The sequence below is a fragment of the Balaenoptera physalus genome (assembly GCF_965194825.1).
Source record: "Balaenoptera physalus genome assembly, chromosome: 21".
In the NCBI taxonomy this organism is placed as follows: Eukaryota; Metazoa; Chordata; class Mammalia; order Artiodactyla; family Balaenopteridae; genus Balaenoptera; species Balaenoptera physalus.
This window is the reverse complement of record NC_138902.1, coordinates 14,156,266-14,180,278: the sequence shown is the minus strand read 5'-3', so window position 1 is coordinate 14,180,278 and position 24,013 is coordinate 14,156,266. Positions and strand designations below refer to the sequence as shown.

At 42.7% G+C, this 24,013-nt stretch overlaps 1 protein-coding gene across 6 annotated transcripts in view; it reads right to left on the bottom strand.

The window, feature by feature from the left end:
- Positions 1-7,651: 7,651 nt before the first annotated feature.
- Positions 7,652-24,013, bottom strand: part of IDO2 (indoleamine 2,3-dioxygenase 2) — a 47,346-nt gene continuing 30,984 nt past the window's right edge. For 5 of the 6 annotated variants that reach the window (XM_082444176.1, XM_082444177.1, XM_082444178.1 and 2 more), the window contains 3 exons: positions 15,828-15,879; positions 10,101-10,249; positions 7,652-8,827 (listed from right to left, as the gene is read on the bottom strand). In XM_082444176.1, the coding sequence (XP_082300302.1) occupies positions 8,472-8,827; positions 10,101-10,249; positions 15,828-15,879 (557 nt within the window). In that variant the 3' untranslated portion in view covers positions 7,652-8,471. Of the gene's footprint in view, positions 8,828-10,100; positions 10,250-12,533; positions 12,796-15,827; positions 15,880-24,013 lie in introns of those variants that run through there. The other variant, XM_082444181.1, reaches the window with a different exon arrangement.

Here is a 24,013-nt window from a genome sequence, read left to right as displayed (position 1 = left end):
GGAGATTAGGAGTGTGGAAGCTAAACTTTCCTACTTACAGCTTAGCCAACCCTGTCAAGCAGTAGGGTATTAAATTCCTTCTCCCAGAAAATTAGCTCCCCCTTGCCAACAGGCTTATGAGTCTTTAACTCTGTAAATACTAGTTCTAGTTTTTCCAAATCTATAGTATCTCCACTTCCCTCAAAGAGTGTTGTAAGGTCTCACAACAACACTGACATGATTTTAGTTATATGTTTTAAAGCTAGATATTTTATATCATTTAGAATCTAGGAGTGGGATTGGAGAAGGTCTTTTATAGTGAACATGACAGTAATCAGAGTCAGAAAAATATTTCTCTAAAAAGATGACAATGTAATACCATAGAAATTTCTCAGTTTTCCCTGCGGCCTTCCTCTGGGGTTCTTAGGGCAAAAATTCCCTCCCAGGTGAACAGAAATGAACAGAACTCTTCTACGACGCTATGCCTCGGGTTTAAGAAAGCATGTTTCATTCCATACTGTTCAGCTGTGTGTCTAACAGTCCCTGGAAATTCCTAATAGCACCAATCATAGCAGCAAGTAGTTACATGGTGCTTGCTCTTTGTAGACACTGGTCCAAATGTTCTATATACAGTATAGTAACTCATATAGTCATCATACCCTATAATGTGTGAATCATTATCACCCTGAAATTGACTCACAAAGATGTCACAAATACATTGAATGGAGGAACTGGAATTCGTACCCAGGCAAGTGACATAGAAAGGAGGATGTTATGAGGAGTTTTCTGTGGGCTTCATGCTCTGTATCGAAATCTCTAATCCCAAATTTGTTTACTACCTGGCTACGGGGCATTTTGCAGCATAGAGTCTACATTTGCTTTTTTTCATTAGCTTCACATCAGGATTAATTCTCTGTTTTAATTCCTGTATTGGAAATTAATGGACAAGGGAGATGATAAATAAGGACTCTTTAAGTTTGTTTTCTTTTTATGCTTGTTTTGTATTTTAGAAGAAGGGTGAACGCGGTGACAATGAGCAGATCGGTTAGATGTCACATTGTCTGTTCCTTCTCCTGTCTCCGTCCACCCGAAAGTTCCCCTCCAGAGTCTGAATACAATTTCAGTGATTGCCCTGATAGGACATGTTTAAGTGAAGCGTCTATTTGCCTGTGCAGATTTCATCCCTGTGTTCTTACCACAGCAGGAATTCCGCAGGAGTCACACATGGCTCCGGATGCAGTGGATCGGGATGGGGGGTGAAGGAGGCAAAGAGGAGAGAAATATGCAATCAGTGATGACATTTTTCTTTTCTTGTAGGCAAAGCCCCAACTAGTCTCTTTCTAAACCCAAGGCAGTTATTTGGCTTTTCCTGTTTGTAGTATTTATGTGATCTTCCTTTTCAATCCTTAGTTGTGTTATTAATCTTCTTTTCACAATCCGCCAGCATTTAAGCTTCCCTGACAGTAAAGATTCTCATATAACAGTGGTCACTGAGGTAGGAAGAAGAATTCCTCTCCAACTTTCAAAACAACAGGGATTAGAGTTTTCTTTTTGATAAAGGAAACTCTTAAGAAGAGGAATCCAAGTTATCCACAGTTCTACCACCCAGAATATCCCTACTAAAAATTTTACAAATAAATAAAATAAGATTTGCTTTTATTTATTTTTATTTATTTATTTTTGGCCGTGTTGGGTCTTCATTGTTGTGCACGGGCTTTCTCTACTTGTGGCGAGCGGGAGCTACTCTTCGTTGCGGTGCACGGGCTTCTCATTGGGGTGGCTTCTCTTGTTGAGGATTATGGGCTCTAGGTGCGCGGGCTTCAGTAGTTGTGGCTCGTGGGCTCAGTAGTTGTGGCTCATGGGCTCTAGAGTGCAGGCTCAGTAGTTGTGGCGCATGGGCTTAGTTGCTCCGTGGCATGTGGGATATTCCTGGACCAGGGCTCGAACCCGAGTCCCTTCATTGGCAGGCGGATTCTTAACCACTGCGCCACCAGGGAAGCCCTGATTTGCTTTTAGACACACAGAGAGCTGTCTGGATGGATGACTGTGGCTCTGTCTGGAGCCATGGTCCTGGGGGATAACCTCTCAAAATTCCCCAAGTCCTACTGTGGAGAAAGAGATAATTCTAAAACATAGGAAAAGATTTTGTGAGATAGCTGGGAAACCACCCTTGCTCGGGCTGGTGCTGTCTTGCAGGTCGCTGTTGCCCTCTGATGGTGACAGAGCAGACTTGCAAGCAAAGTTTATACTTTTCAAGCCTGGGACAGAGCGAGGCAATCCCCACCCCTGATGTTTGCCAGGGCCTTTGGGGTAAATGGACATCCACATTCCATGTCTACACATATGTAAAAGTGATAAATCAAGATAGCAAATTATTAAAAAAGGTTTCCATCATTCCACCTCGAAAAAAATACTTTCGTAATAAGCTGGGGACCCATCTTCAAGTTAAAATTCCCAGACCCCTGAGAATCCCATATGAAACCCGGAGGCCTGGAGACAGTGGGTGTCAGGCGTAGCTCACTCTTCCCAGCCCCGCTCTGTTGCACATCTCCAGGGACCGCACCATCACACCATGACACCCCAGCCTCCTGGCCAAGCACCAACCCCATCCCTGCTCTGGAAAGAGCTCCTCCTCCGCAAAGAGCCCCTCCTCCCCACGCACTTGCTGTGCGTCCACGGAACGAACAGCCCTGGCCCCATCAGGAGCAAACCCAGGAGAGGACTATGCAGGTTTCAGAAGCAGTCTTGTGACCCCTTGTGCAAGGATTCTGTGTTTCTCGTACCCAGAGCATGATCTAGAAGGTGGCAGTGGTGGAAGCGGTGTGGACTCTTGGGGGCCATTAGGGCGACCTGACTAGGTTCCTGCATCTGTCCTTCTCTCAACACTGAAGTTCCATGTCCTGGGAAACCCTTCATCGGGATGTGAAAAGTCCCACTTTTCAATCTTGCGTCCAAAGATTAAAGGAGAAGGGCAAAATGCACATGACAGTCCCCCAAATAGGAGCTGAAAGTAACACTGTTTTCAACGTCAAAGCGATGTGTTGTAGATTATCCCTCTTCTACAGTCATGGTCACTGGTCACTGATGTTGGCAACCGTGGTTTGTGGTTCACAGCCATAGGTCCCCCACCGATACTCACTCCGAGGGATGTGCCTTATAATCCCAAGTGTTCACTATCTGTCCAACATTGCCTGTGGACTGACTATGGTGTCTTCTTTGTTTTGAGACGGTAAGAGTTTGATTTTTCACAGTGTGACTGCTGTGATCATGTTTACTGAACCCTTTTGAAAAGTTTAGATAATTAAAGTGAGAATAATTCCATATTATTGGTTTAATCAGTCCTACTCTTAACCACTACTATTGCCATAGTTAAGTATATTTTAAATGGTGCTTATGGTCAAGAACTCAGTTTTTTAATGTTGCAGACAAGCAGATGCTAAACTGCAAAAAATGAACTAGCGGTGGCATTTCAGAAAGTGATGATATCCGACTTCTTTATTAAGTTTACGGTTAAGTGAACAAAGAAAGAGAAAAACATTTCTCCCATTAGCAAAGCAAATAGGACGTCTGTGCACAAGGAAATGCAACCGACAATTTGGTGGGTGAAATTAATCGACAATTTGGTGGGTGAAATTAATCGTCGTGGAAGGAATAATTGGCTTGTGGGTACAGAAAGTTTTCTATCCCAGCTCTTAAATTGGATAAGATCTCACAGGCTTTAAACATTTCTTTGTTGTCATAGTTTAGTTTCATTTTGCTTTTAACCCTGGTTCGGAAACAACGGAAAGCAAATTACAGATTAACAGCGAGGAGAGGGGAACTCAGTCTCTGAACCTCTCTGTCTTGATATCCTATAAGTTGAGAGACCTTTGCAGATCTTTGCATCCAAGTTTGACCTGAAGGCAGGCCGGGGATCAGGGTGGCGTGGGGCTTGCGAGCCCACAGAGAGAGCGTGACATGTTAGCTGTGTTTGTTTCCTTGCAAAATCATTCCTGAGTCTTCAAGTCCTCCCTTTCAGGCACTGCTGACGCTCTTTCTTCCGAAAAAGACAAAATTAAGTCTTGCCCCAAATAAATGCATCATTTTGAATGAAACAGTGGCTAATCCCTCATGTCCCTGAGGTCCCGTCTAAATAAAGACACTCATTTTTCAAAAATAAAAATAAAATTGTCATGACAAAAATAAATAAATAACTAATGCTTTGGGGGGATTACAAAACTTCCTGTAGTCTGAAAGCCTGAATCTTTAAAGTCTCTTTAAAAATTACCACACCCAGCCTAGCCAGACAAGGGCACAGGATGGAAAGGACTCAGTGCTTCCTTGTCACCAGCAGTGGTGGCTGGTGGCAGCTGCCAAAGGGAAGTTGAGTCTCGTGTACAAGGCTTAGCACTCGAAGGCCTCGTTCCTCCTCCTCAGGTGAAGATTTGTCCTACATTCTCAACCTCGGAGCAGTGGGTTTTTATTGTTATTAAGAGAAGCAATGGGGACTTCCCTGGTGGTCCAATGGCTAAGACACTGGGCTCCCAAGGCAGGGGGCCCCCAGGTTTGATCCCCGGTCAGGGACCGAGATCCCACACGCTGCAACTAAGACCTGGTGCAGCCAAATAAACAAACAAACTAACTAACAAGTAAATAAATAAGTAGAGGCAATGGTTCCATTCCACGCAGATCACCCAGCATATGGAGCCTTTAGCTGTAAACTAAGTCAGCTTTTTCTAGGTGGTGTCCCTTGCTTCTCCCTAGTGGCTTCTACCCAGTCCACTGCTGCATCCCTCCCTGGCATGTCTTAGAGGATAGCTCTACTTGGTACCATTTTTTACCTCCTTGCCATCATTACAAGGGAAGATTCTTCTGCTAACACAGGGTGTGGGGAGAGTGTGGTGTTAGACACCATAACTTCTCAAGGAAGCTGGAGATGGCTAATTTTATACATCCGCTTGGCTGGGCCATGATGCCCAGATATTTGGTCAAACACTCTTCTGGATGTTTCTGAGGGTGTTTGGGGATGAAATTAACATTCAATTCTGTGGACTTTGAGTAAAGCAGATTGCCCTAACCCTAGGTGGGTGGGCCTCATCCAATCAGGTGAAGGCCTGAATAGAACCAAAACGCTGATCTTCCCCTGAGAAAGAAGAAATTCTCCAACAGATGACCTTCAGACTTGAACCACAGCATTGGCTCTTCCCTGGGTCTTCAGCCTGGGATAGATATAGATGTAGATATAGGTACGGATACAGATATATATGTAGATGTAAGTATAGGTATAGATACAGATACAGATGTAGAAAGAGTTTCTAAGCCTACACTTTTGCCTCTTCTTCGAGCTTACATTAACTTCCTCACCTCATCAACATCATCATCAAATCATTTCTACCATTAGTTATTTTTCCCCACTGATATGGATTCCCTTTATCTCTAGAAATCTTGAGGAGAATGCATTCTCTTTTGTTCTGGAAGCTTTATTTTCACACTATGCCATAAAGCTGCAAATGGAACTCACTGGCCCTAGACATCAAAGCTTGAACATGAATTAGGAGTTGGTTCTTTGGCAAAGGAACTCTTTGGTTTGCATTGATTTCATTCTTGTGTAAAGACAACGAACAAACAAAACATTCTGAAAGCTTTGAAAGACTACACTTTGTTCACTTCCGTTTCAGCCCCCCTTTAATCTATCTGGTTTTCTAATTATTCAACATTTATTGAAAACCTGCTCAGAGTCAGGCCCTGTGGTCTCTTTGTGTGGACTTGAATCTGTTGAAAGGATACCAGGGAAGAGGAATCTCTGTTAATCCTGTCAGTCTCAGGGAAAAATTGTTTTTTTAATTCATACGAACCTAGATTTAAAACCTAGACTGAACTGGCCTCCTTTCTTAAGTTCTCAGTGAAAGGTCCTTATCATTATACTATTTCAAGAAAAGTCTATGTTCTGTCTCACTTTGCTTGCCTATTTTGAGGTCATGTTATCTCTTTTCTTTACCAAGTGCAGGGATAGAGACAACCAAGTCCAACTTCCCTTCTGGTTCTTAGGAAGCCCTAGACATGGTTCCCTCTAGTTCAAGGCCCCATACATGAGAATAAAAGTATCATAAGTACCATTTAGTTACTCTCTATATTAGCTCCCTTCCATGATGGCAACGTTCCTTCTTTTACAAGTAAGTGAACCGCGGCTCTGAAATATTAGATAATTTGTGTCATGAAATGTGACAAAGCTGGAATACGAACCCAGGTTTTTTCAACTCTTTAAGCCCACACTTTTGTTACTTTCTACTTTCGAGGATTCCCAAATGATAAATGGTCATTTTATTGCCATGCAGACTCTGTGAATCCAAGAAGCTGGAGGACTGCCATGTTCTCTCTTGAACTGATGTCTGCATGATGCTCTGAGCCCAACCCCATAAACAAATAAACTTCTATTAATTTTTTTCCTCCATAACAAGAACTATCCCTTTTGTGACTTATATCCACCCCGAGACCAATCTGATCATCTTGATTGTTTAAGAAACAGGAAGCTGAGGATGAGGGATATTCTAAAATTGGTCAAAAACCACATTGTTAACAAATGGATGAATATAGATATATCCATGGATGTGTGTATGACTGAATCACTTTGCTGTACACCTGTAAATATTGTAAATATTTACACAATATTGTAAATCGACTACACTTCAATTTAAAAAATAAATTTAAAAAAATGGAGAAGTCAGAATTCAAACACTAAATTCAGACATATTTTAAAGGTCATACATTCTTTTTACCCAAGAAGGACATCGAGAAGGGGTGATGTTTTGGACCTCTTTGGACTGTGGCCTACACACAGCCCGGGCAGTTAAGACAGCCTGGGCTTATTGATACCAAGTTAGAGCAGTTAGAAAAGCAAAGTAAAGAGAAATAAATATATCCATGCTCATTTTTTGAGTTTCACAGTCGACTTTTCAAACACAAGGACAGCCTGCGGAGTGAAAAGGCTTTTTGAGTGATGACAGCCTTGGTCTTCTGAGCTTGAAACTCTGACTTAAACGGTAGGCAGAGAGGACCTCATCAGACCCAGAGTTTCCCTTGGTCCACTCAGACCAGATGCTCTTGGCCCCTTCATGCCCACCTTCCCATTTTTTTTGCAAGGCCACGCCCTGGGAGAACGTGGGACAGTAGGAGCCTTCCTGGCACCCCAAGAAATATACTGGTTCGTGACTTCTTACCAAGGGTCCTGGGCATTGAGGAGAGTCCAGAATCCCCTGCCCCGCCCACCATGGCACTGAAGAGTGGAGATTGTGCCTACGCCACTGGGCAGATGCTCTGAGCCAGTCTGGTAGTCGCCCAACATTTCTGGGGGCTGTGGGAATAAGTCAATGCTTCTCCAGGTGGCGCGATAGGACCTTGAGGACTGAGCATCTTTTCTGGCTTAGACAGGATGAGGCATGCTGAGGGCTCCATTAGACCACTACCCACGTAGGGAGGGGGCCTGCTTAGCAGATGCTAACTTGCCCACCTGCCCGATGATCAGTTGCCTCTCCCTGATGCTGTGATATAGATCAGCCCTCCAGAATTTAGACCCAGCCCAGGGACATGTGTGTGCACAGTGAGGGCAACCTTAAATTAATGGAATTCATCCTAAGATTAACGTTCTCTAGTTTTCTACTGCCAGGTGGAGTGAGAGCTTGAGATATAAACCAAGTCAATAAAAAGTGACATTTATTTGCACACGACACGTGTGGATTTCCCATGTATTCCCATTTCACTCATTTACTTCCAAAGGGTCAATTCGTTCATTTTACAAATGCAAACTTTCAGCGTAAGGAGAAAAAAATCATTCTTCTAAAAAGAAAGAAAGAAACCAAAATAGAAAGTACAAATTTCTGAACCTTGTGGTTAAGCCTCACCCGTTTCTATATCATTAACTTCTCGTTTCCACACTGGTGATTCTTATCATCAGCTTCCTCTTCCCTTCACGTCTCCACTGGAGCATCTCCAAACTTCTGCCCCCAAATTCTGCACACGTGGGGAGAGAGGACTGTAAAATCCCTGCTGTAACCCCTAAGCCAGGACTCAGTATGGGCTGAATAAGTCAGTAAGTGAACCAACGAATGCAGGAATTTAAAAAAAATTTTTTTCGAGAAATCAGCAAGGTGATCTGTCCCCAAGCAATTTTATTTGATTTGTGAAATTATGTTGGTTTTTCTATCACTTGACAAACAGAACAGGGGTACACTCACTCCTCTGTGGGGTTCTGAATGAGGGGCTATCCAGAACTGTTTGCTATTAACCAGTGATCAGGGAGGGAAAGACAAGTTCCTGGTCATGAAAATTCTCTCAACATAGGAAAAGATGGTGTTCTGTGGAGCGAGAACATGAACAGGTCTGAGGTCCCTTTCAGATTATTCCAGACTATTCCAGATTATTCCTGGTCCTCATTCCCCAGGCCCACCTGCTGTCCAGTGAAAGGAGGATAAGGAGAGACCTGGGTGGTTTGCATTGCTGGGGAGAAGGGCAATCTCTTAGCCACTTTGGTGGAGGATCGCCTCTAAGGTCTTATCCCTGACACTCTTCAGGAATCTCACGACTGCTGTTCCGCCTGTGCCCCTCTCTTCTAAGGCCTGAGGCGGCCCCGGGAGATGGCTCGTCCTCCTGCCCTTTGCTTTGGGTGCGGCCGTGATGAGGTACTTGGTCACCATGGCGAGGTGATAGCTGCGCAGGGCTGCCAGGGCCTCCACGCACTGGTTATGGGCTGTCAGAAGCTGGCTGTTTCCAGAGGACAGGATGTGGTCCCTCAGGGAGGGAGCGGAGTGAATTTCTTCTATGAAGGCCCTATGGGAAGGAGGCATGTAATCCCTCATTCTGTGCAGAAAATCAGCTGAAAGAAACAAGGCAGAACAATGTCATAAAACAAGGCAGAACGATGTTGTATCTCCACGTGGAAAGGTAAGAGAGCCTGTCCGCCTTTCCAGACATCAACACAGCAAATGCTGTTGTTCTTCTCCTAACTGTTCATCCTAATAGTGTCCAATCAACTTGGCTGGCTCTTTTGCGTACAGACATCAAATCCTCCAAATGTAGATCGGAGATGAGAAAGGAAAAGCAGCAAGCCCATCACAAATAACTAAGATGGAACTAGCTCTACCAGCCAAGGTATAAATATTTATCATCTACCAAATGTGGGCAACATATCTTGCTAGTGACATGAGGTATATCTACAAATGTAAGGCATGGACCCTTAAACTGCTGAGCTAAATACTCTGCTGAATTTTGTTTCCTGAGTGCTTCGTTTTGGAGGGAGTGCTAAGGAAGAGGAAAGTAATAGAGTTCCTAAGGACAGGAAGATAAAGAATGATCAACTGTTTCAGTAATAGCCTCTCAAAGTCAAATTGTTTAAAAATCAAATCAATAGATATTTATGGGCAATACAGGTAGACGAGAGATCATTTACAGGAAACTCATTATGGGATTAATATTAGGCATGGTACGTCAACTACTAACTTCATCAAATCAAAAGTCCATGAAAAGTGATCATAGTTCTATAGAACAGACTTGTGGATGAGACTGGACCCTATGACACCGAATTCTAGTCATTTATTTTTTCTTAATCCAACTTGAAAACTCTGTACTAGGAAGTGCCTTTTTGCAGCTGTTGAACATTAGGCTTGATGCTGGCAGGTAAGGAAAAGAGCCATTTCAAGCTTGTAAAATGGCAGAACCCCTCTTCTGGTCTAAATAGTCTTGGCTTGAGGCCACACCATTTTTACGGAATGGGCTTCAGGGGAGGAGCCTATACCCATCCCCAGCTACATCCAGATGTGGCAACATAGTATCACAGCCCTGGATCTGCAGATCTCTCCCCCACTCCACAGAAGCAAGCTACTGCCTAAGGACCCAAACAAAGTTACAGGGAACAGCTGGAAATATAGGAATGTTTTAAGATTTGGAAATAAAACCCAATATTCAGCTGAACTCTGATACTAATTGGCTTGACAGTCATAGATGGCAGGTGCACAGTCTCCTGGTTGATCTGGAGAAGTATAGACTTCCTGATAGTTTCATTTACACTTGGACGTATTAGTTGATAAAAACACCGCTATTCTTCCTCCCTGTTAAGGAAAAAACAAGAAAAAGAAAAACGTCTGACTTACCACTCTCCTTGCTGTGACGAACACCCAAGAATTCATCAAAGGCATGCAGCACTGAGCTCTGAGCAGCGCTCGCGCCGGAGTAATTCAGGGGCTCTTTGGAGACACCTTCATATAACAACCCCGCAGGCATTGCTGGGTTATCCTTCCAGCTAGGCAAGTGTAAAAGTCAGAGAGAAGAAGTCGGTGCTAGGGGTTAAGAGTATATTTTCTGATATGGAAACAGAGATTGAGCAAGAAAGTGAACACAGTTTCAATGGCAACTTTAGGGCAAGAGGCTGCATATCTTTGTAGGATGTGTACTTAAGCATTATCTTGACCCAACTTCCTAACAGGCCAGCCCTTCTCTTTGCTCATATAAAGGACTGTTCCAGAGAAGTAAAATATATTTAGAGAGAAATCGTTGGCATTGGTCCTATGACATATTTTTTGGAAAAATTCAATTATAAAATGACCTCAGTGCTAATCAACAGGAACCATTAACATAGGTCACATTAAACTTCAGTTCTAAATACTACTTAACTTCATGGGAATGCCTTTATCAGATAGTTTGTTGATGGCAGGTGTTAATAATAAGAGTAGCAGCAAAGAGAACACAATACAGCTATGCAGGTCACCAGAATCTACAGTCAAGAACGGGAGGAAGGACCGGAATTAAGGCTCAGATTAAATGGTTTTTCCTTCCTTCTCTCTCCTCTCTTCTCTTCTTTTCTCTCCTCTTCTGTCGCCCTGATTCCATGTCTTCATCTTTTTGTCCTTGAGTCCCCCTCTTCCTGAGTCCCCAAGCCACTTTACTCAGTTCGCTGTCTGGCTTTTTACAGGGTCTTGAACAGTCACAGACTGTATGTGGGTGACTCCACAATGAGGCAGTCAGCAGCGCCAAGAACACACCACATCTGCCCTCACGATGCTTTACAGTTTACATATCACATTCACATCCATTTTCTCGTTTGTCCTCTTTGGAGTAGATCAAGGCAGGCATTTTTAAATCCATTTTACAGATAAAGAAACAAAGACTCAAGGCACTAAGTCTCTAGGACCACGTTTTTAGAGAGAGAGGGAACCAGAACTTGACCCCCAAACTTGTCATTTTCTAGTTTCACTTCCCAAGACCACCCACGTGTACATTTCTACTTTTACTAAAGAACAGAATCTTTTTCTTTTATTGCCGGGAACCCTGTTGTTAATGGTTTTAAGTAACAGGCTTCTGTTGATGTCTCTCCTTTTTCCTGTAATTCTACAAGTCATTCTGCTGGAGAGAAGGGAAATACACACATCACGCACACACAAAAGCCGCAGACAGACTGCTCAGCTCGCATCCATGACCTTTTCCAAATACTTCCCTGAGGTAGGAAATGCTATTGTTTTCATTGGGCGCTGTTTTGCGTTGCCTGTTCTGTGGTTTCACTGGATGAATATCGTAGTGGCCTTTGCAGTTGGAGCAATATCACCATGGAAAGAGATGACAGATGCACAGCAGGGCAGGGGACAATTTGGAGGAGACCAGGGAGGATTGTAAGATCACAACGTGCTGTAGCTCTTCGGAGAGGGCGCTCTATCTTAAGCAGATATGGAATGGAATCTCAGCTTTGATACTTAGTAACTCTGAGCCTTGGGTGAGTTAATTAACTTCCTGGAGCCTCAGTTTCCTCATCCGAGTAATATTAGTATCTACCTTACTGGGTTGTGAGAACGAATTAAAATAATACCTGCTCCGTGCCTGAAAAATATTAAGCATTTGATAAATATTAGCCATTTTATCATATTATTCACAGGGAATTTTAACCTCTGCTCCCTCCTTCCATTATTTTGTAACTTTGTACAAACCCTTCTGAGTCTCAGTTCTCCTGACTTGTACCTACTTCCTAAAGCTGCTGGAAGAATCAGGTGGATTCCACAAAGGTCTACTGACTCATCAGAGTTCAGGACACTGGTCCAATAAAATTTCTAAGCAACATTTTACGGGGCAGAAATATTGAAGACCAGACCACTGTTGTGTGGTAAGTGGACCAAACACAATGGCTGTACCGGTTCAGATTTTTCTCTGTAATCCTGTTGATGGTCTCATAGAGTCACTCTGGTCTCCTTCTCTAGTTCCTTCCCTTCATGACCACTTCTAAGTGCTGGACACCCTCAGGACTCATTCCTTGGGCTTCTCACTACTCTCACTTCCCAAGTGATCTCATCTAATTCTCTTGGATTTCAAAGCCAACTATATTAGGATTATTGACGAATGTGCACCTGGACCTGGATCTCTGCCCTATATTCCAGAGACGTGTATTTAACTGCCTACTAGACATCTCCATGGGAGGGGACACATCCCAAACTGACCTCTCGATTCCCCCCTTCCTTTTGCCAGACTTGCCCCCCCCACGTCTCCACCTTCAGAGAAAGGAAACTGGCAGCTCCATGCTTTCCATGGATCCGGACACACACCTAGAGTCTTCTCTGACGGACCTCGTTCTCTTCCATTCTACGTGCAATCCAAGAGCCGATAACTTCAATCCACAGCCAGAACTGACTGCTTCTTCTCCCCACATTTACTCCACGAAAGCACTGCTGGGCTCGGTGCAACTCTTCCTCCAAGATTGCTCCCACCCCAGGGTCATTATGATGCTTGTTCCTTTCAGGCCGGGCAGGTACCTGGGTGGCTTGCTCCTCATCCTCCTCACGTCCTTCACATTTCTGCTTAAACATCCTTTAGAAACGTGGTCTCCGCAGATCACAATAAATAAAGAAGAACTATGGCTACCACCCAGAACACTCCATAATGCTCTATGATCCTACTTGACATTTTCCTGTATCTCTTATTGTTGTAACACATAGAGTATGGTATTGCCTTTGTTATATTTATTTATTCATTATCTGTCTCCCGTGATTAAAATGTAAGCTCCACAGAAATGAAGTTGCTGTTTTTACTGCTCCATTCCCAGCACCTAGAACTGTGCCTGGCCTTTGGTCAGCCCTAGCTAAATATGTGATCAATGAATGAATGAAAAAATAGCATTCTAGAATTAGGTATTATACATCTAGATTATGTAAATCCAAGTGTATTTGTTGAAAGGACCTGGCCAGCTTAAAAGAACATGATAGAGAAAAAAAGAATGTGAAAGTTAAAAAAAATAAAAGGAAGGCATCTACTTTCAAAACCCATATTCTCCACCTATGATGAGATTAATATGAGGAAGAAAAATTGGGTTTCTCTGAATAGCCCAAGGATTGCTCCCATGCATTCCCAGGCCCAAACTGCTGTTTGTGAAGAAAAGGAATTATTTTCCTTACAAATCTCTGTAGGCAAGTTTATTTTTAACATTTCTTGTAGCATATTCCTAGCAAACCCCAGAAAAGGGGAAGTTTAAACAGAAAAAAAAAAAGAAAGGAAAAGAGATGACTTTTATCCATAGGGGCTAACTTCCCGAGAAATTTGACGTGAGTGAGAAATAAAGGGACTATGTTTCATTTACAGATGGAATTTCTTAATGCTCCTAAATAAAAATGTTTTTTAAAAAGTCAACAAAAATAATAAGTCAAGCATAAGACAAATCAAGAACACAGGAGCAGATTTAGATTTTTGAAAACAACCCTACTGGGAACTCTCAACAATCCAGATGTTTTTGGCCACCAACACATTTAGGATTGGCTACTGGCCACTTAGCTTAGCTATGTGGGAAATAATTTTGAGGATCAGAAATAGAAAGGAGGCATTTATGTAGATCACAGATAAAATGCATCACTGACCCAGAACTTATCTTAATGAAAATGAAGTCACCCTTTGGTATCCATTTAACTATGATAGATGGAATTCTAAAAATGTCGTCCCAAGATTCCCATTCTAACTCCTAGAACTATTAATATGATAAGACAGCATGCCTGTCGATATGATATATTATAAGGCAAGGCAAAAGGGACCTTGCAGGTGTAATTAAGGTCACTAACGAGAGACCTTAACATAGGCAGTTACCCTGGATTATCTAGGGGAGCTTAATCTAATCACACAAGACCTTAAAAGCAGGGAGTTTTCTCTGGCTGATGACAGAAGGAGAACTCTGAGAGTTCTGAATTACCAGAAGGATTGGAAATATCATTGCTGAATTGGAAAGGATACTGGAGGCTTCTAGAAGCTGACAGCAGATTCTGCCAGGAAAGAATGAGAGACCTCAGTTCCCAACCCACAAAGAGCTGATTCTACCAAAGACCTGAATGAGTTTGGAAGTGAATTCTCCCCTAGATTCTCCAGATAAGAGCTCAAGCCCAGCAGATCCCGACTTCAGCCTTTTGAGACACTAAACAGAGAACCAAGCCGAGCTCACCCGGACTTGTGACCTACAGGAATGTGAGATAATAAATGAGCCTTGCTACGTTGTGGTAATTTGTTATGGAACAGTGGAAACTAACCCTAACTCAGAGAGCAAACTGAAGCACAAGGAAATTTTCCAGAATTAGGTCTTCCTAAAACGCAGTCTATTTAAAACGTTTTGGAAAAATGGCCTTTTTGTTCTCCCCTCTAATCCTACCAAAGCCTGTCTGCATGGTTTGCTTAATATTTGTTGCTAGAATCTCTATTTTACAATCAGATCTTTGTATTGACCCTGACTACATGCAAAAGATACGGAGAGCAAGAAGAGTTCTACAGGATGAATAATCCCTTTGTTGGGGTTTCAGGAGTGAAGGGTACATAGGAAGGTCTAAATTCTGAGATACGCTCTCAATTCCATTCCTTTGCTCTTTCCCTTTCCTTCTCTTTTCCCCATTAACCAGGTACCTGTTACTCTCAAGTTATTCTCTAGAAACTTTGCTTCCACTCACTACCCCTACAATGAGGAGTCCCCACCCAGGCTGGCCTCCCCTGAGACTGTCTCACACTACAGACCTACCCAATCTAGAGAAAATACTTAATACACATGGTCACTCCCTTCGTGCACCCATGGAATATACCACTAAATGTACTGATGAATCAATACATCTATTGATGTTGGAATTCGGCATGACTCTTGCTACATCCAGACACAGCTTCATATTCTTTCTACCAACAGCGTTTCAGGCACCTCCTAGTTATCAAGATGGTGCTCTAGATGATGTCTATTTCACATTTTCACCTCTTCCATCCATCACCTCCACCTTTCACTCTTCACCATTAAAACAAAAACTTAGTTTCTCTCAGTTAATGTGAATAGGAAAGCAATCTCATTAAAACATGTCACATTATGACAAATGTATTTAAAATAAGACATGTATCTAAGAGTAGAGTTCTCTATCTGGAGAAATTGCAGGCCAGGTGACCAAAGAAGAATACCAGGAATATGAAAAAATGTCTTTGGGGTAGCTATTCCAGGAATGTTAGAAGGAAGCTTTTAAGCTACTGCCTATGCCTCCACCTGCCTGGATAACAGGCAGGAGAAAGGATATATACATAATCGAGCTTTGTGGGTGGCACACGGGCTTTTTTCCCCTCTGTCATCCAGTGGTTTTCTAAGAAAGGTGAATACATTGACTCTAAAGTGATGGCCTCAGGACAATTACTCTAAATTTAAATATTCATCCTTCAGTGTCATTTGTCATGCAGATGGTACCCCACTTCTTTTATGCAAGAATGGATCCAGGTGATTCCTTTGTTAGCAAGGGTTACTTGGTGTGTTTCTTCCTCTGGGAAGCTTCTGTCTGTCTCTCCCCTCATAAATCTGGGAAAGGCTACAGATGGCTCATGCAGGAAAAGAGTTGAACTATACTTACCCAGAGAAGAAGATCCGGATCACTGAGTAAAATATGTCTGGATCTACATAATCTGGAGGAGCAATCAAAATGTGAACTTTACTACAGGCAAAAAAAGCAATTGGTTCCATATGCACGGGCTCTGCTGCCCTCCCGGGACACCCCCTCTATCTGATCTGCACAGAAACCTGGAGGGAACACAGCAGCAGGAGGGGGAGGAATGTTCCCTTCGGTCGCCCCCCTCACTGGCGCTGACGGGAGGGTTAAACGGTTCCAAATGCTGCCTTTTTCTATTTGTGGTTACTTCCCTCTTCTGCACTTAACAACAATCACCAAAAAGAGAGGTCAAGGCCATCTTTAAAAAATTAATATTTTAAACAGACAGAGAGAATGAAAGAATGTGGGAAGCAGAAAGGAGAAAAGCAGAGAGAAAGAATCTGCTCTCTTCAAGGCTTTCAGAAGACAGGACCACTGAACCCCTGGGTGCATTTCTGTGTAGTCAACAAAGGGCAGAGAGTGGGGGATCCTCTGCTCAGGCTCTGCTACACTTGGTCGGACACAGGCTCACTCACCTGCGTTCATTAGTCCCTGCAGCTCGTTGTGTGTGTGTGTGTGTGTGTGTGTGTGTGTGTGTGTGTGTGTGTTGTTGTTTTTGTTTTGGGGGGTTTTTCTTTTGACGGCGCCACATGTGGGACCTTAGTTCCCCAACCAGGGATCCAACCCGTGGCCTCTGCATTGGAAGCACCTAGGCTTAACCGCTGGACCACAGGGAAGTCCCTGTGCAGCTCATTTTGAATCTAAGCCAATGCGTGGGGATAATTGATCCCACTAGCTTATTAACTTGTGTGCGTAAAGAAGCACGTCCTCACATTTGCACCGAATTTCTTTTCATCCACTTTTGAACGTTATTCTCCCTTCTTCTCACAATGGGGCCCCTCTGGGAGCGGACATGTTTCTCTCATCCAGATTCCTGTCTCTGTCTCTTCGTTCCGGAGAAAAAAAGAAACATCTTTTTGATGAGACCTAAATAATGGCATCTCTATGCCATCAATTTACCTTTTCCACCGTCACACCTGGTCTCTGGTCCTCCATCTCTGTCTTCTCTGAAGCCCCCTGGGCTCAGGTAACTCACATCTCCCATCAGCCTCAGGGCTTCCCAGGGCCTCTGAGGGCCGTCACATCCTCCCTACTCCTTTGCGACAGCATCCCATGCGCTGGACTTTTCTCTGGGCCCTATTTCTGGGTCTTTCCCATTTGGTGCTCTATTCCCACAAATACGCTAAGTACTATGTACAAATTTTTGCTGAAGCAGTAATGACTGGAAATAATTTAATGTTTTACCCAACTTATCGTATTTAAGGAGGAAAAGCCAAATGATTATTTCAGTAAATGTGAGATAATTTTTTTTTTTTTTTTTTTTGGCTGTACCACATGGCTTACAGAATCTTAGTTCCCTAACCAGGAACTGAATCCAGGCCCTCGGCAGTGAAAGCGCAGAGTCCTAACCACTGGACTGCCAGGGAATTCCCAAATGTGAGATAATTTTGATGTAAAATTTTCAATAGATATAAAAAATCCATTCATGATTAAGACAAACAAAACATTTTAGCTAATTAGGAATAGGAGGGAACATCCCTAAACTGATAAAAGGAATCCACAGAAAGCCTCCAGTACATGTTATACTTAATGTTGAAATATTAAAAAAGTCTTTTAAAATGTCGGACAAAACCAAGTATCAGCAAGTCCATTCAACACTGTTAGGCATCCCCTCGCCTGAAGAATAAGAATAAAAATTAAAAGAAAAAAGTTATAAGTATTGTAAATGAAAAAACAAAACAATGTTTTTGGAATTATTGGCTAGAAACAAAAATATAAAGTAACTATGAATAAAGCAAAATATATCTAAATCTCTTATCTTGAAATAAGTCAAAGTAATTTAAGAAAATGTGTGTTTGTTCACGGACAAGAAAACTCAGTATCAATATCTAGGAAAATAGATGTATCTATAGAAGAATTTTTTGTTCTGTTTTGTTTATTTTGTTTTTATTGTATATTCAAGTATTTAATGTAATTACTGATATATTTTGGTTATATATACACTTTTATTTATTTTCTCTTTGTCTCATACTCTCTGTTCCCCTTTTTCTTCTTTTTTGGCTTTCATGAATAAAATGTTTTAAATTATTTTATTTCCCCCCTTATTATCATTAGTTTCCCCCTCTTAATGCTATTCTTTTAGTGGTTATTCTTGAGATTACAACAGATATCTTTGATTCAATAGATCCACTAAAATTAGTACTTTTACCACTTCCCAATCAATACAAGGTCTGTAGAATACTTTATCCTATTTAACCCCTTTGCCTTTTGTGCTATTGTTATCATTTATTTTATTTCTACATACATTTTAAACCTACATTATTATTGTTGTATAAAGTCAATAATCATTTGAATTTAACCACATAGTTACCGACCATCCCTTGTTCTTCATTCTGTCCTGTATTTCTGTGCTTACATCTGGAATCTTTGTACTTTTGCCCAAAGAACTCAATTGAACATTTATTTTAGTGTGGGTCTTTTGGCAATAAGTTCTCAGAGTTTTTATTTGCCTGAAAATATCTTTGTTTTAATTTCAAATTTGAAAGATATTTTGGCTAGGTGTGTAAATCAGGGAAATGCAAGAGTGACATCATCAGCATGGCAGAATAAGAGTTTTCTACTGTCTTCCCCCCAAAGAACATTGATTTAGACAGTCACCCGTGGATAAGACAGCCTTTGTGGAAGTCCAGGAGTCCAGTGAAAGGTTCCAGAACACCGCTGGAGCAAAAAAGAAAATCTAAGATTGGATGCACTGAAGAGGGTAAGAAGAATATTTCACTTTACCCACATCACCCCTTCCCCAGGGCAGCACAGCACAGGGCCAAGAGAGACCTTCTTGGCACGCTCCTGAGGGTGGCAAGAGTGAGCCTTTGCAGATAGGTAGCAAGCAGGTACAGCGGGACTCTGTGGGATTGGGAGAAAGCAAACACACTTGAGAGTTTAGCACTGCCCTAGGGGAAGCAAAGGAAGAATGTCAGCTCCTGGCCTGGCTTTGCAGGCTCAAAAGAAGGCATGCACGACGATGAGGACTAGGAATTCTGCCACTAGAGGGAACAAGAAGACTGGAGCAGGTGAAGCCATAGAAAGTGTGAAAAAGCCTCAGAATCCCTCCCTACCAGGGCTGATGGAAGGTATTTCTCTCCCTAAACCAGGTAGAGAACATCTATTAACGCGGGGCTGGTGAAGGACAAGAGCCACATAAAAACTCTTGCTTCTGGATCTGATGTGTGTACACTTGGGCTAAGAAGGGCAGTTCCTGAAAGCCAGTGTCATTATCCTACAGGGAGCATAGAAGATCCAAGCAGACACCTGAGTTAAGCCTCCCCCCTTTCCTTCCCTGTGCCTTCCTAGAGGAGTGGAAAAATGGCCCCATGGACGGCAGTTTCTGCCCCGATGGCCAAGCCCAGGTGCACTTAGCGGATGGGTCTAGATGTCTTCCACAGTTGCTGTTGCTATTGTTCAGAAAAACACAAAACATTTTGGTCAAGTATCTTGTTCTTTTAAATCTAAGTGACTCTCAAGAAAAATACAATGTCTGCTTTTGATTAGTTCACTCTCATCTCATAAACATTTTATCATAAGCATTATTTTTGTTTTGCTTGGAAAACCTAAGGAAACTTGCTTTTTCAACTTTTCAGGGGTAGGGATTTAGGTTTTATACTGAGAAGTGGCCTTTAAACAAAACAAAACTCAGCAAATCCTTGCTTTGGGTCAGTACTAAAACCACAGACCCAGAATCACTGCAGTATTTTCACATGACATTATTAATGTTCATTATGGTCGTCGCACTCAGGAAGGTAAGGCAGTCAATGCTCCATTACTGACACCTAAAACAAAGCACTGTAGGTGCATAATTGAACTATACATCTGATGGACCTGACCACCAAACTGTGTCTTTCTTGGGTAATTCCCACTTTTAAAGCCACATATTTCCACTGAATGTCTCACCATCACCTTAAATGTGACATGTTTCAAAGCAAGTATTGTTTCCTTTCCCCGTGTTCCCTATTTACGTTGAAAATCAATCTGCCAACCAAGCAGAACTTGATTCAGTCTTCCAAATAACAGATCTTTGCCAGAGGCCTCATGACTTTTTTCAACCAGCTTTGAAATCATACATATGTATATACCCTTGACCCCGCCTCCTGCCTCGGCTCAGCCAATCCTCAGACCTTCTCCTTGGGGAGTCTTGTTTATTTCTCCTGTTGAAGTCACTGCTCCATCCCTTGCCCCATTCCTGGGTTTCGCAGCATTGCTGATAGGGTTTAAGCAGCTATATATGCCTGGATGAGACCAGGGTTTAAATCTGAGTGTAAACAGGAGTTAAGTAGGCGGAGCGTGAGTTAGGAAGAATGTCTGAAGCAGAAGGAATAGTGCGTACACAAGCCTTGAAGTGGAAAAAGTTCTTTTCAGGAACTAAAAGCTAGTGTCAGAAAGAATAAGTGAAGGGAAAGATGATGTGAGATAAATTAAAATTAAAATAGCCTGGGGTCAGTTCATCTTGGGTCTTGCAGAATAGGTTAAGGATTTTGGCCTTATCCTTAGAATAATGGATAAACTAGTGCTTTCAGTTGAAATCTAATGTGATAGACACGTGTAGTTTTAAATTTTCTAGTAGCCATATTTCAAAAGGTAAAAAAAAAAATGGAAAAATTAATATCAATACTCTATTTTAGTTAACTCCAAATATCCAAAATATTATCATTTCAGTATGTAATCAATATAAAAATTATTAATGTGGTTTTCAAAAATAATTATTTGAAATCCTGGGTATATTCTTATAGATTTAAAATTTATTTTATACTTAGAGTGCATTTTAATTCGGATGCTGAATTTTCAACAGTTAAGTGAAAGGTAATCTTTCTAACAATGAAGCTGTGTCTATCAGAAAAGCATTTGACACTGATTCAGTTTTTCGACTTCAATTTCAATTAGTTAAATTTAAATACAATTAAAAATTTAGTTCCTCAGTCACACCGGCCATATAGCAAGTGTTCAGTGGCCGCGTGTGGCTAAAGGTTACCATACTGGACTGTGCCAAGAGGACAACTGGAGGGTTTTAAGAGTCAAAGTGTTGCAACCGATCTGCACTCCTAAAAGTTGATTCAGGCTTCTGTGCAGAGCATGGATTCGACTAGGTAAAGGACAGATGAGAGAAAGGATTGAGAAGGCCACTGCAGGAGTGCTGGCAGGAGATGAAGATAGCCAGGTGCAGAGGAAGTGATGGTGGAAACACAGGGAAAGGAAGAGATGCCAACAGTACTCCAGAAAGAGACTTCCCTTTGTTGTAATGGAATGTTGTTTTACTTGGACCTATCCTTCCCCTGACAACAACAACAAAAAGCTGGATAAATGTGAAAACATCCTAAAGGCAATCAAAGAGCTCAAAAGACAGCAAGGAACCACCAAGCAAAAATTGCAAGGGAAAGCAGAAACCCAGGGAGGTAGAAAACAAGACCAGCAGAGAGAGTTTTCCCTGAAATCACTTGCCCATCCAGGTTCGCCAGGGCTCTGGTTTAGTGGCTTCTCTGTACGATGGGGGCCCTGGTCCCAGCTTTGGTGAGGAATTTTGCACCAGAACCTCCTCATATTATCCACGGAGCCCCAAATGCCTATACTCACAACCTCCGAGTGAATCAGGGCCCCACTGTACCCCCGTTTGCCACAGGAGACAGAATTAGAACTAACTTTGGCACCAAGCCAAAGAGGATTAAAAAAATAATCTGTCCCTGAAAAGCTGTGACCTTTCCTTTGGCACATTTTTAGCCCAAGTTCAGTTGTCGGGTCCTTACTTGTTCAACATGATTTAAGATGATGCAGAATTTTAGAGTTCCAAAGAACCAGGAAGAACCAAATACAAATCTTTCTCTCTCCTAGTCCCCAAAACCTGCCTACAAATGATGTTTCAAAGGCAACGAACATTACAAGGTGAACACAAAATCAAGCATAGAAAAAAAAAATGACAACCACCGTGAGGACTGAAAAAGAAAGAAAAGGTTAAAAAACAAGAAGGAAACAGAAACCAGTTTCAAATATTAGAATTACCACATCTTTAGGCGTGACTTTGAAAATTCCTGGAAAGGAGGGTTTATAGAGGAAGGGAGTACACAATTCGTGCTAAAGTTTGGCTCAGAAACAGGAATCGTTGGGTAAGCTCCATCTGGGGGAGGAAAGCAGTGCAGCTGGGCTCTATTTATCAGGCAGAAGAAATTCAACAACCATACACCACAATCAATCACTAAAAAATCCGTGCGATTCCTTACACCTTGCAGTTTTTATTGTTTGTTATCATTTTTATAATTTCACCTTTCTGGTTACTGTGGCTGCATAAAAAACCACCCCAAACTCAGTGGCACAGAATAACCGTCGTATTACACTCGTGGACTCAGGGCAGGAATTGGGGCGAGACACAGTGGAGATGGCCTGTCTCTTCTTCACAGTGGTTGGGTCCTCAGCTGAGGAGATGGAAGAGTAAGGATGCCTGGCAAGTGGGAACTTAGACTCACCTGAGGGCTTACTCGCCCCTGTGCTAGGTGCTAAATGGAGCACCTACAGTTGGCCTCCCTGTGTGGTTTGACACCCTCATTCACAGCCACGGTGGCCACAGAGTAGATGGACTTTTTACACGGTGGCCCAGTCTACAGGGTGGCAGCTGCATCACTTCTTCTAGCCTTGTCTGGGAGGTCACGCAGTGTCACTTCCGCTGAGTTCTACTGATCGTGAGCGTGTCACAAGCCCGCCTACGTCACAAGCCAGGACACAGGCTTTGACGAGAGGAATATCCAGGCCACGTTGTAAAGGAGCCCTGAGGATGGATGGTGTTGTTGTGGCCATCTTTGAAAACCGCAGGCTGATACATTCATCTATTTCACTGCAGTGACTAGTAGTGAAACCTTTAAAATACATGATGTCTGTGTGGGAAAATTTGCCTTTGGGGGACACAAGGGAAATCACCCCATCACCTGCCCAGGCCATCAGACCTCCTGCAGAGGATGATCCAGAAAGCATTAGGGTTGGCCTGGGCTGAATAAGTGACTTTGAAAATGAGTGCTAGGGAAGCGTGTGAGAGCCAGACAGGGCTGTGCCACTTTACTGGGACATGCCCCGTGACAGGGTGGAGGGCCTCCTGTGACCTTCCAAACCACTCACTTCTGTTTATTCGTACGATCTGAAGACCTTGCAATGTCCCTCTAGTGGTCTTGACATCCTGAGTAATAAACGAAGGGTATCTTGCAAAACTAAAATCCATCTCACTAAGCTGGGAGAGCTTGTTTGGCAGGAGACCTATTAGTGTGATCGGGAGGACTTTAAAATTAAAAATCAGGGAAATGGGGAGATGTGAGTCAAACGTGTAAAACAGGGACATTGAAATGGAAAGAATACATAACGCTGTGACTTCAGATGGACTTCCCAGAGAGTCTGGGATGACAAAGAAATCTATCCTTTTAATGAAAAGTCATAAAGCTGAGCACCATCCCGTCTCCGGCTCCCTCCCTCCTGTCCTGTTTCCTATAAACACTCTCTTTTTCCAGAATCTGTTTTGTTTTCCAGTGAAGAAGGACTTAGGGAAACTGATACTTAGCTGCTTTTCCCTTGTTAAACCGATCACACCTATTTTCCCCCTTAAATTTTTGAGATTCTTCTGCTAGGGGAAGTTGAAGAGCTGCCCAGACATTGGAGAGGAAGGCAGTTGACAGAATAATATGTAACCAGTTGCAGGAAGGGTGGGCCCCTTAAGTGGCCACAGTTGTGGTGACCCATCCTGCACCGGCCACAGAGGAGAACTGAAGAAGCCAAGGTCAGTCATGTCCTCCGGTACCAGGGTCACTGCTGGGTAAAGCAGGTACAAGCCATGTTGTGTGCCCCTCCCCTCCTCCCAAGCTTCGTGCAAGACCTCAACACACAAAGAAATACATGACAGCGGAACAGAGGAAATTAGCCTAATCACAAGAAAATAGAAAGAAAGACTAAACCAGGAGAATATCCCTGCCAACTGAGAGATCATTTTTTAATAGTATGAGCGGCAGTTACCTAAAACAAAGCTAGCACAGCAGTGCCATCTCATGGACGTTGCCAACCTCCAGGTCCTTTCTCCCCCGCAAGTGATCCCT